Source organism: Myxocyprinus asiaticus, chromosome 18, assembly GCF_019703515.2.
Source record: "Myxocyprinus asiaticus isolate MX2 ecotype Aquarium Trade chromosome 18, UBuf_Myxa_2, whole genome shotgun sequence".
Lineage (NCBI taxonomy): Eukaryota > Metazoa > Chordata > Actinopteri > Cypriniformes > Catostomidae > Myxocyprinus > Myxocyprinus asiaticus.
The window spans coordinates 19,803,931-19,815,000 of NC_059361.1; the positions used below are offsets into that span (position 1 = coordinate 19,803,931).

An 11,070-nucleotide genomic window follows, 5' to 3' on the forward strand; every position below is an offset into this window, starting at 1 on the left:
ACCACAACAAACACTATACCATGCCATTCCTGTCTTCAATCTTCTGGTCTGGCCTCAAATTCTTCAACCACAGCCATGTTTATCCTTACCACACCTGACTACACCCTGAGTGACCCAACCCCATCTAATAACACCCACCCAAAGTCTTGTGACATATGAAGGCTTTGCTTACACACATAAGAACCATCATTAAGTGCTGCGATAACTAGGATATAGTTATTCACCAAGAACAAACCTCAGTGAAGTATGTCATTCTTGATGATATATACATAACCGGAATTGAAAGCATACAATTCTCAATTAACATAAAAATAAAAAAAGATAAAAGGTAAAAAACATTAAAAATGTTGCTCATATCTCTCTCCCATATCAATCAAACTCTCTATTCACTAAAGTGCTCTCATATTTAACTAACAACAAAAACCATAAATGCAACAGCACAGAAAATCTACAGACACACAGTCAGCATACAGTATATCTATACATGAGTTAGAAATCAATTTTAAGGCTATTTAGACCCTGCAGAGCACTTACATGAAAGTGTTAAAATATTTATTTCTTAAAAAAAAAAAAATCGCCATCATAAAACGTTTATCCTATACAAGGTGACATATCAATATTTAATGGGGATAACAAAGTTATGTGTGTGTGTGTGTGTGTGTGAGAGAGAGAGAGAGTGTGTGCGCGCATGCGTTTCTTGTGATAAAATGTTCTCTGACCGCTGGTGTAGAGGCTGTAACACTGGTGTTTGCTGAAGTGTAAGTGAGCCACTAAAAGGGGTTTTACTCTAGTATTTAGGTACTTTGGAGTAATCCTCCTGTTGAACACTCTTGCAGAGGCACATGGATAGGATCATCCCTAAAAGCTGAAGTAAGCAAAGAATATGATCATAATCTGGTTCCTAACACACACACACAAGAATATCACATCAGGCAGTAGTAGCATATCAGAAACATGTAATGCAAAAATACAGAGTGGGACATGTCCCAAACAAGTCAAGAAGAATAAAGAAGAACTTGTTATTAAGGGGTGTAATATAAAACTTATTGGTATGTGTTTGAGTAAAATAAACATTTTTGTTTTATTCTATAAAGTACTGACAACATTTCTCCCAAATTCCAAATTAAAAAATTGTCATTGAGCATTTATTTGCAGAAAATGACAACTGGTCAAAATAAAAAAGATGCAGTGTTTTCAGAGTCAGACCTTGAATAATGCAAAGAAAACAAGTTCATATTTATTTATAAACAACACAATACTAATGTTTTAACTTAAGAAGAGTTCAGAAATCAATATTTGGTGGAATAACCCTGATTTTCAATCACAGCTTTCATGTGTCATGGCATGCTCTCTACCAGTCTTTCACATTGCTGTTGGGTGACTTTATGCCACTCCTGGTGCAAAAATTCAAGCAGCTCAGCTTTGTTTGATGGCTTGTGGTCATCCATCTTTCTCTTGATCACATTCCAGATGTTTTCAATGGGGTTCAGGTCTGGAGACTAGGCTGGCCATGACGGTCTTGATCCGGTGGTCCTCCATCCACACCTTGACTGACCTGACCACTGTCCTGCTGGAAAAACCAATCTTCAGAGTTGGGGAACATTGACAGAGCAGAAGGAAGCAAGTTTTCTTCCAGAATAACCTTGTACGTGGCTTGATTCGTGCGTCCTTCACAAAGACGAGTCTGCCCAATTCCAGCCTTGCTAAAACACCCCCAGATCATCACCGATCCGCCACCTGGTTGTCTAATGGTTAGGCGGAGACCTGGAGAGGCCTTCAAGCCACAGTGTCTCGCACCCACTGTGAAATTTGGTGGAGGATCGGTGATGATCTGGGGGTGCTTCAGCAAGGCTGGAATCGGGCAGATTCGTCTTTGTGAAGGACACATGAATCAAGCCACGTACAAGGTTATTCTGGAAGAAAACTTGCTTCCTTCTGCTCTGAATATGTTCCCCAACTCTGAGGATTGGTTTTTCCAGCAGGATAATGCTCCATGCCACACAGCCAGATCAGTCAAGGTGTGAATGAAGGACCACTGGATCAAGACCCTGTCATGGCCAGCCCAATCTCTAGACCTGAACCCCATTGAAAACCTCTGGAATGTGATCAAGAGGAAGATGGATGGCCATAAGCCATCAAACAAAGCCAAGCTGCTTGAATTTTTGCACCAGGAGTGGCATAAAGTCACCCAACAGCAATGTGAAAGACTGGTAGAGAGCATGCCAAGACGCATGAAAGCTGTGATTGAAAATCAGGGTTATTCCACCAAATATTGATTTCTGAACTCTTCTTAAGTTAAAACATTAGTATTGTGTTGTTTAAAAATGAATATGAACTTGTTTTTTATTTGCATTATTTGAGGTCTGAAAACATTACATCTTTTCTGTTATTTTGACCAGTTGTCATTTTCTGCAAATAAATGCTCTAAATGACAATATTTTTATTTGGAATTTGTGAGTAATGTTGTCAGTACTTTATAGAATAAAACAAAAATGTTAATTTTACTCAAACATATACCTACAAATGGTAAATCCAGAGAAGCTGATAATTTTGCAGTGATCTCTTAATTTTTTCCAGAGCTGTATATTGTCAAAATTCTGCACTTTCAAAATCTGCAATTAATCACGATTAACTACAAAAAAAATGATGCGATTAATTGCGATTACAATTTTTTATTGACTGACAGCACTAATTTATAAATTAAGGTTTTGGCAGGCAGTAAGAGCCATTATAAAAAAATAAATACAGAAAAGAAGGTAAACAACAGTTTGAGTCTGTGAATACAAAAGGAATGCATTTTGCAAGAGAAACATTAAAAATTTACCTCAATCACTGCTATTCCAACACAGACTCCCAGAATAACACCACAGTTCCTAAGGATCCAGTCCTCCACACTAGATATACAACCCTGGGTACATAAAAAAAACAAAAAAAAACAGAAAAATTATAAAGGTTTGTTACCGATCCAGAACAGACCAAGCTCTCCAAATATAACAAAAGAAGAGACAAACAGAGCAAGCCAAACAGGAAAGAAAATGAAAGTGTAGGAAAACAGTCAGAGGACCACTTTACAGGAAACTTCATTGGGATTTAATGTCAATGTTTTGGAGTTCGCTTATTAAAACAATGGCTGTTATATTTTTTAGGACTCACAACCATTTTTTCATAGTGTGATAAGTAAACCTGTGCTGTGTTAACGTAGCCAATGAGATTGAACACATGCTACTAATGTGGTAAAGTTTACAAATTAATTAAAGTGATGGCATTATGGGCTGGCATGCAAGTGTGGCATGGCCTTTGAGGGGGCATCTAATGAGCAGTAGCACCACCTGTGCCAGAGTTATGAATTAATTTATCATTGATAAAAGTGCCAAATGCTTGAATGGATTCAAAATTGTTGGCAGGGTGCAAATGGCGAGCAGGTTGAGAAAAGCTGATATCCAGAAAGGAAATCTAGATTCACATATTGTGTTTAAAGCTGATGGAAGGAGGAACAGGGGCAAAATGTGCACAGATGGTAAGGGGACCCTAACTAGCAGTATGTGGTACAAAAGCCAGGTTTGAAAGAGACTCATTGTATTAGCAATGAGAAGTACTAGTGTGCATCTAATGGTTAGTGATACTACAAACAGCAGTTTGAGGGTTGACATTTTTGCTTTTGTTTAAGATCAGAATCAGGAAAGTTGGTATAATGTAAGTGTCACTAGTAAAACAGTATTTGTACCGTAGTGAAGACAGGCCACTCAGATGCCAAACTCGAACACAGGCCTATTTCTTTCTTATCTGTGCCACTGATGGATTCATTTCTGCAGGAGCACGGATACAAAGTCTGAGGGCTGTTCTTTATCCACATGTTCTCTGTCCAGTTAGATGGTCCAGTCCAACCACAGCACTCCATCTGAAAGAAAGAAAATAGGAAAGAAAGAAAAAAGAAAAAGGAAGAAAAAGAAAGAAAAAGAATGAAAAGAAAAGAAAAAAGGATGAAGAAAAAGAGGAAGAAAAAAGAAAGAAAAAGTAAAAAAGAAAGAGAAAAACAAAGAGAAAAAAGAAAGAGAAAAATAAAGAGAAAGAAAATAAAAATAAAGAAAAAAGTAAAAGAAAAAAGAAAGAAAAAGAAAGAAACAATGAGAAGAAAGAAAGAAAGAAAAAAGGAACATTTTGCATTAAAAAGACTGGTTCAGTATATAAAACACTTAAATTCAAGAAATTAAATATTGTAAAAAAAAATAATAAAAAAATTAAAATCATTTTGTACCCAAAAAAAAAAAAAAAAAAACCCTCTTCAGATGTGCAACATATATTAACATTACATTAAGAGACAGAAATAACAAATAGAATGATGGAAAATTGTAGTGGAGGGAGGAAATCACAGACAATAGCTGAGGGAAAACCTCACAGCTCACCGTTCTCTGGAGATAATCCCAGGCATGCTCTGATGTCTTGTTATGACCGGTGTAGTTCACCATAATTTTGTTTACAATAGTGGACATCTCATCCTTTACCTAAAAATAAGCATGTGGAGATGTGTCAGTCTGAACTTTATGTGAACTTAATAACACCCTTTGTACTGACATCTGATATTTTAATAACAACAGAAAAATTAAGGTTATTACATTATTTAATACTTGAAACAATACAAAAATGCATATTTTAAAAACATTTAACATTTCAAAACCTTTTACACCTAAATGTAAAACCTTTGAACAGCAAAATACATTTAATCTGAACATTACCAAGTGAAAAGCATATTTAAAGTGCCTGTGTGTGTGGGGGGGGGGTGTCAGAGAAGAATGCTATGAGGTGGCTACATCCATGATAAACCAAAACTAAAAGTGCATGGGCACTTGCAGATAGGGTTAAGGAGATTGCTGTGAACCTCGCCCTGTTCTGGGAGAAGTCGTCGCAAAGCCCTGTGGTGAAATTAAGAGAAAGCATGCCCTAGCACAGACTCCAATTACCTGCTCTAAAAGACTGGTCCTAAGGTAAACAGAACATAATCAAAATCTATGCAAACATTACAGATAATACTGACACGGAGAGAGGCTGAGCACAACAAGCTGAGAGTGGAGCATTTATGCTCATCACGGTGGTCAGGCCCAGTGCTACTTAACTAAACTAATTTAGCTGACCAAGCACAAATGAGTTAAACTCCTGCATTAGAGGATGTATATACTCCCTAACACTATTACTTTGGCTAATGAGAATTAAGTGCAAATGGCTTTTTGTTTCATCATCTTAAATCTCTTTGATGTAACATTTTTGCACATTTCAAACTTTATTTCTGAAGAGGGCGCTGTTGTCAACAAGCTATTTTCTACATGAGAAAAAGGGGAGAGAGGAAGTGGAATAACACATTAAACACAGCACCTGTTTTTGTGTTTCTTAAGGAAACATCTCGTCATGGCACACACAAAAATTTCTACTGAAGGGTGAATGTTATGCAATGGAAAGTGAATAAAGCTCCACTTTCCCCATTCAAATAAATGAATTCAACAAACAATGTTCAGATTTATTTTATGCACTGTATTGTAAAAAGTTTATATATAAACTTATATATATAATATATTATATATAAACTATATCCAGTCATCGCCTGCTAACTACCCCAAACACATTTTCTGTAACAGCTATACAGCAGATCAAGGGCAAATGGCTAAGAGCTTACAGAATAGTCACAGCTTACTAGAAAGAAAAAAAGTGTTGCAAGCTTGGAAGGCACTGTTGCACAAAACATCCGTGTTTAATATAGCAGTGACATGCGACATTTAGAAACGTCATGTAACATCAAACAGTCCTAACATCTATTGGTATCACGTTTGTTAATGCATTAGGTATTATTAACTACCAAAGAACAATAATTTTCATTTACAGCATTTATTAATCTTGGTTAATGTTAATTATTAAAAATACCATTGTTTATTTGTTCATGTTAGTTCATAATGCAAACAACTTTTAATGTAAAATATTTAATAGTATATGTTGAAATTAACATTAAGTTTAATAAATGCTAAATAAGCATTGTTCAGTGTTAGTTCATGTTAACTATTACATTAATGTTAACGAATACAATCTTACACTGAGGAGATGTTTTGGAGAAACCTAAGAAATATTTATTTACATTTGCATATTAATAGTGGTTCCAGATGATGTGAATCAAAACACTTCAGATCACATGCCTCAGTCTTTTACAAATCTTGCTACAATATCATAGCCATCCCAAAAATGAAACAAAAAAAAAACCAGGAGCTTATGTTTTTCTTGTTTTAATCATAAATCTAACAACAACAACAAAAAAATTTGAGTTTAATGCTTATAACATGAAAAAATGAACTCAATGTAAGATATATTATCTGAAAACATATTTATCTTGTTTTAAGGATGTTTAGACTTTTTTTTACTGGAAAACAAGACAAAAGGACTGACCAAGAAATTATTTTGCAGTGCTGCACAGTACACTTTGATAAGAGGTATGGTAACCTACCAGGTCTCTCTGGAAGTAGATGAGGACAGCAGCCGTCACCTGGGCGATAAGGATGAGCAGGAGACAGGTGAAGTACTGCCAACAGGAGACAGAAAGGTCAATTAACAATTATTAGACAATCAGAAAATTCTACATATCTCATTCATAGCCTTTTATGTCTTAAATATCCTTTTAGTGAAGTCTTATTGTTATTCGATGGAGATTGGACACATTCTCACAATGGACTGTCTTTTGTCTGGCCATGCTCTTTATCATGGTAATGGAGAAGGGATTTATGAACCTTCCTGAGCAGACACTCATTCATTATTCTGCTCCTGCTCTGTCTGTGATTACTAGTGTCTTTTTTGAATGTTCCACTCTCTCAAACAAGCCTTAAATCATCTGGTCTTGTAGCATGACAAATTGTTCAATGTGCACTAAAAATCACTAACACGCTGACAAGTTGGGCTGAAATGGCTTCAGGTTGTCTACACTGGAAGTGTCGAAGCTGCACACCTCAATGTTCACTAGGCTTGGGATCGATGCCTCTTTCATGCATCGATAATCAGAGGTCCCCCTCGTGCTGCCAAAACAGCACCAACCCGCATTGCAAAATAGCATTCTGAGTTGATATTCTTCTCACCACGATTGTACAGAGCGGTTATCTGAGTTACCGCAGACTTTGTCTGGCCATTCTCTGTTGACCTCTCTCATCAACAAGGCATTTCCATCCACAGAACTGCCCCTCACTGGATGTTCTTGGCACCATTCTGAGTATATTCTAGAGACTGTTGTGTGTGAAAATCCCAGCAGATCAGTGATTACAGAAATGCTTAAACCAGCCCGTCTGGCACCAACAATCATCCATGCCATTATCTAGTCAGCCAATTGTGTGGCAGCAGTGCAGTGCATAAAATCATGCAGATGTGGGTCAGGAGCTTCAGTTAATGTTCACATCAATCATCAGAATGGGGAAAAAATATGACCTCAGTGATTTGGAACGTGGTATGATTGTTGGTGCCAGATGGGCTGGTTTGAGTATTTCTGTAACTGCTGATCTCCTGGGATTTTCACACACAACAGTCTCTAGAATATACTCCACATCCAGTGAGTGGCAGTTCTGCAGATGGAAACGCCTTGTTGATGAGAGAGGTCATCAGAGAATGGCCAGACTGGTTCAAACTGTCAAAGTCTACGGTAACACAGAGAACCGCCCTGTACAATTGTGGTGAGAAGAATATCAACTCAGAATGCTATTCTGCAATGCGGGTTGGTGCTGTTTTGGCAGCACGAGGGGGACCTCTGATTATCGATGCGTGAAAGAGGCATCGATCCCAAGCCTAGTAAACGTTGAGGTGTGCAGCTTTGACACTTCCAGTGTAGACAACCTGAAGCCATTTCAGCCCAATGCATCAGCGTGTTAGTGATTTTTAGTGCACATTGAACATTTGTCATGCTTCAAGACCAGAAAAACCAAGGTACGAAAACACGGAGGCTGCTCAAAATTCTACAGTGCCACATAGCTCAACTCGCATAGTTTTCCATAAAATTGTATTATTCCACAAATATTATTTACTCTAGTCATCTTTGGATGATATATTGTGTATATGTATGTTTCATATAGTCTACACAATGTATTTTCAGCTACAAAAAGACTGTCTTTTTGTGGTTTGACAGCTTGAATGAATCCTCTTCAAGGCTACATGCAAAGAAATTGCATAATGATTTCTAATCATTCAGTTTGCACAGATACACCAGTTTCATACACTAACCTGCAAACTCGTCAGTCACTTTGTTTATTTGTGAAGTACAAAAACCTTCGTAATGCTTGTGTGTATGGTAACTAGATCCACAACTTAGTTTAGACTGTGCCTTGTCCTACCCATGACCAGCTTCAGTAAATGTTATTTTTGACCCTATTGTGGACTCCCAATGCTATTACGCCACACTACATTAAACAAGGCCAACTGACAGTAAATTGGAAAACACGCAAATTAGACTTCTAATTTAAATGTAGGCTAATGATAATATATAGATGCCTCAACAATGTATCGATAATATAATGTGCCAATCAATAATCAATATATTTTGACATGCCTAATGTTTACTAACCACGGACCAAACAGTTGGAAGATATACTTTAGCAATGATAAAATGGTTGAACATTTTACTTGTATTACTTGATTTTCAATTATTACATTTATTTATTCATTCAAACAACACTTTAATCCAAAGTGACAAAATTAAAATGGTATAAAAACTGAATTTGCAGCAGCTACTTAAGAATAGCAAATTCAAAAAATAATTTGATTATGTAATATGATCTTTGTCATTAACAATTTTTTTATTGATTCCATACTCATATTTAAACAAACAGCACAAGAATACACGGAATCAACTTTTATCAATTATGTGCCCCCCACCACCACCATACATCCCAGTGGTCAAACAATGAATAACAACAGACACACATATAAACAGACAGTCCAAAGAAAATAATGACATAACAAAAACATATCAAATTAACCAACATAAAAAAAAAATTAAAAAAAAGGGTTCCACATATTAATTTGAATCAAAATTGTCCCTCTCCACTGCTCCTCCCTGGCAACCTTCTAGGAAGGTCAAATAAGTGCCCCACTTCTTACTATTAGCACCCAAACTGCCCAGCCGTCTATGTGACATCTCTCAAAAGCCGCCGCTCTGCCCAACTCGGTGCACCACTCATGAAATGAGGGCGCACCAGCTGACTTCCATCCTCTAAGAATTACCTGCCTGCTGATCATCACGCTGCTCTCCCCAATTTGGAATACCCAATTCCCAATGCACTCTAAGTCCTCGTGGTAGCGCAGTGACTTGCCTCACTCCAGGATCTGGAATGAATCTTAGTTGCCTCCGCGTCTAAGACCATCAACCCAAGCATCTTATCACGTGGCTTGATGAGCGCGTTACCGCGGAGACATAGCATGTGTGGAGGCTTCACGCCATCCACCGCGGCAACCACACACAACTCACCACACGCCCCATCGAGAGCGAACCACATTTTAGCAACCACAAGGAGGTTACCTCATGTGACTCTACCCTCCCTAGCAACCGAGCCAATTTAGTTGCTTAGGAGACCTGGCTGGAGTCACTCAGCATGCCCAAAACGATGCAGAATCTTAAATTGAATGAGGCACACCCTTGCATCCCTAGACATAGACTTGACATTTTTTTAAATCATACCCCATTCTCCATCTTCCTAAACTAAATTCAAGTCTCTCTCCCATAACTTCTTAACAGATGTTAAAACCCCGTCCTCTAGACTCTGAATTAGCCAGGAATTGTACGCTGAAGCTTCACAACCTTTTCTAAAAGCAGCAATTACCATCTCAAGAGTGTCTGCCACTTTAAGGGGCTGCGTACTACACCCAAAGGAGGTACAGAGTAGATGGTGCAGCTGTAAGTACCTGAAGAAATGAGATCTGGGAATCCCAAACCGCTGTATTATATTTTCAAATGATCTCAACGCCCCATCTTCATACAGGTCACCCAGCGTAGCAAAACCCTTCTCAATCCATTCTGTCCAGCAGAAAGGGGACTTATTAATGCACAATTTAGGGTCCAACCAAATATTTGTGGCAACATTCAGGTAAATGTCCGAACTGAACACATGGGAAACTTTTGTCCACACTAAATGCATGTGCAAGATAACAGGATGTGTCTTTTTACTTCTCCAGGCAGCTTGGTAGAAAGACTTTGCAATGGCAAGATAGGGGCAAGGACCTCCTGTTCAATAAAAAGCCAGGGAGGGGCTCTCTCAGGTGAAGCGATCAATGTGCCAAATGTCTGGGACCAAAAGCATAATAGTAAAACAAATCTTGGGGAGACCTAATCCACCTTTGTCAATTGGCCTATGTAACTTACTGGAATGCAACCGAGGGCTTTTACCATTCCAAATAAAGGATTTAGCTATACTATCAAATTGTTTAAAATAAAAGAGGGGAACTTCAACGGGGAGAGACTGTAGTAGGTAGTTGAATTTTGGAATACAACTAATAACATTAACCTTCCCAGTCATAGATAAATGCAGTGAAGCCCACCTGTCCACATCACTCGAAAACCTTTTTTATTAAAGGGTCAAAATTAACTCCAACTAAATCTCTCAAATTTGCTGGAAATAAACTGCCCAAATAATTATTGCCCTGCTTGGTCCACTGAAAGGCGCCCGGCTGAAAAGCCGTTACAGGGCAATACGCTGTCAGAGCCAAAGCTTCGGAGTTAGACCAATTCACTCTGTATCTTGAGAACTTAGAAAAGGAATTAATAATTCTGTGGAGGCAAGGCATAGATCTAGTAGGGTCGGAGACGAATAATAAAATATCATCTGCCACCACCCCTGGATGTAATATGATCTTAAATAATTAGATGATTATATTGGACCAGAGAACAGAAATATCATGAGCTGGCTTTGGTATAATGGTCAGAAGTTGTTGCATTTTAGTTAAGACTGAAGGATCACAATCATTGTAGACACCGTATATATACTGTAAAACCACATGGAACATCTCTATAAAAACTCACCAGTCCAAGTAAACAGCGGATCTCATAAATGGCACTAATGCAGCCTA

The 11,070-nt window shown here is 37.9% G+C and overlaps 1 protein-coding gene across 1 annotated transcript in view; it reads right to left on the bottom strand.

The window, feature by feature from the left end:
- Positions 1-562: 562 nt before the first annotated feature.
- The window catches only part of LOC127456108 (CD82 antigen-like), a 40,864-nt gene continuing 30,356 nt past the window's right edge, over positions 563-11,070 (bottom strand). Inside the window, exons 4-9 of the mRNA XM_051724441.1 lie at positions 11,024-11,070; positions 6,482-6,556; positions 4,404-4,502; positions 3,725-3,898; positions 2,825-2,908; positions 563-865 (exon numbers count right to left, since the gene is read on the bottom strand). The exon at positions 11,024-11,070 is cut by the window's right edge and continues 78 nt beyond it. Of these exons, the coding sequence (XP_051580401.1) occupies positions 788-865; positions 2,825-2,908; positions 3,725-3,898; positions 4,404-4,502; positions 6,482-6,556; positions 11,024-11,070 (557 nt within the window). The 3' untranslated portion in view covers positions 563-787. The remainder of the gene's footprint in view (positions 866-2,824; positions 2,909-3,724; positions 3,899-4,403; positions 4,503-6,481; positions 6,557-11,023) is intronic.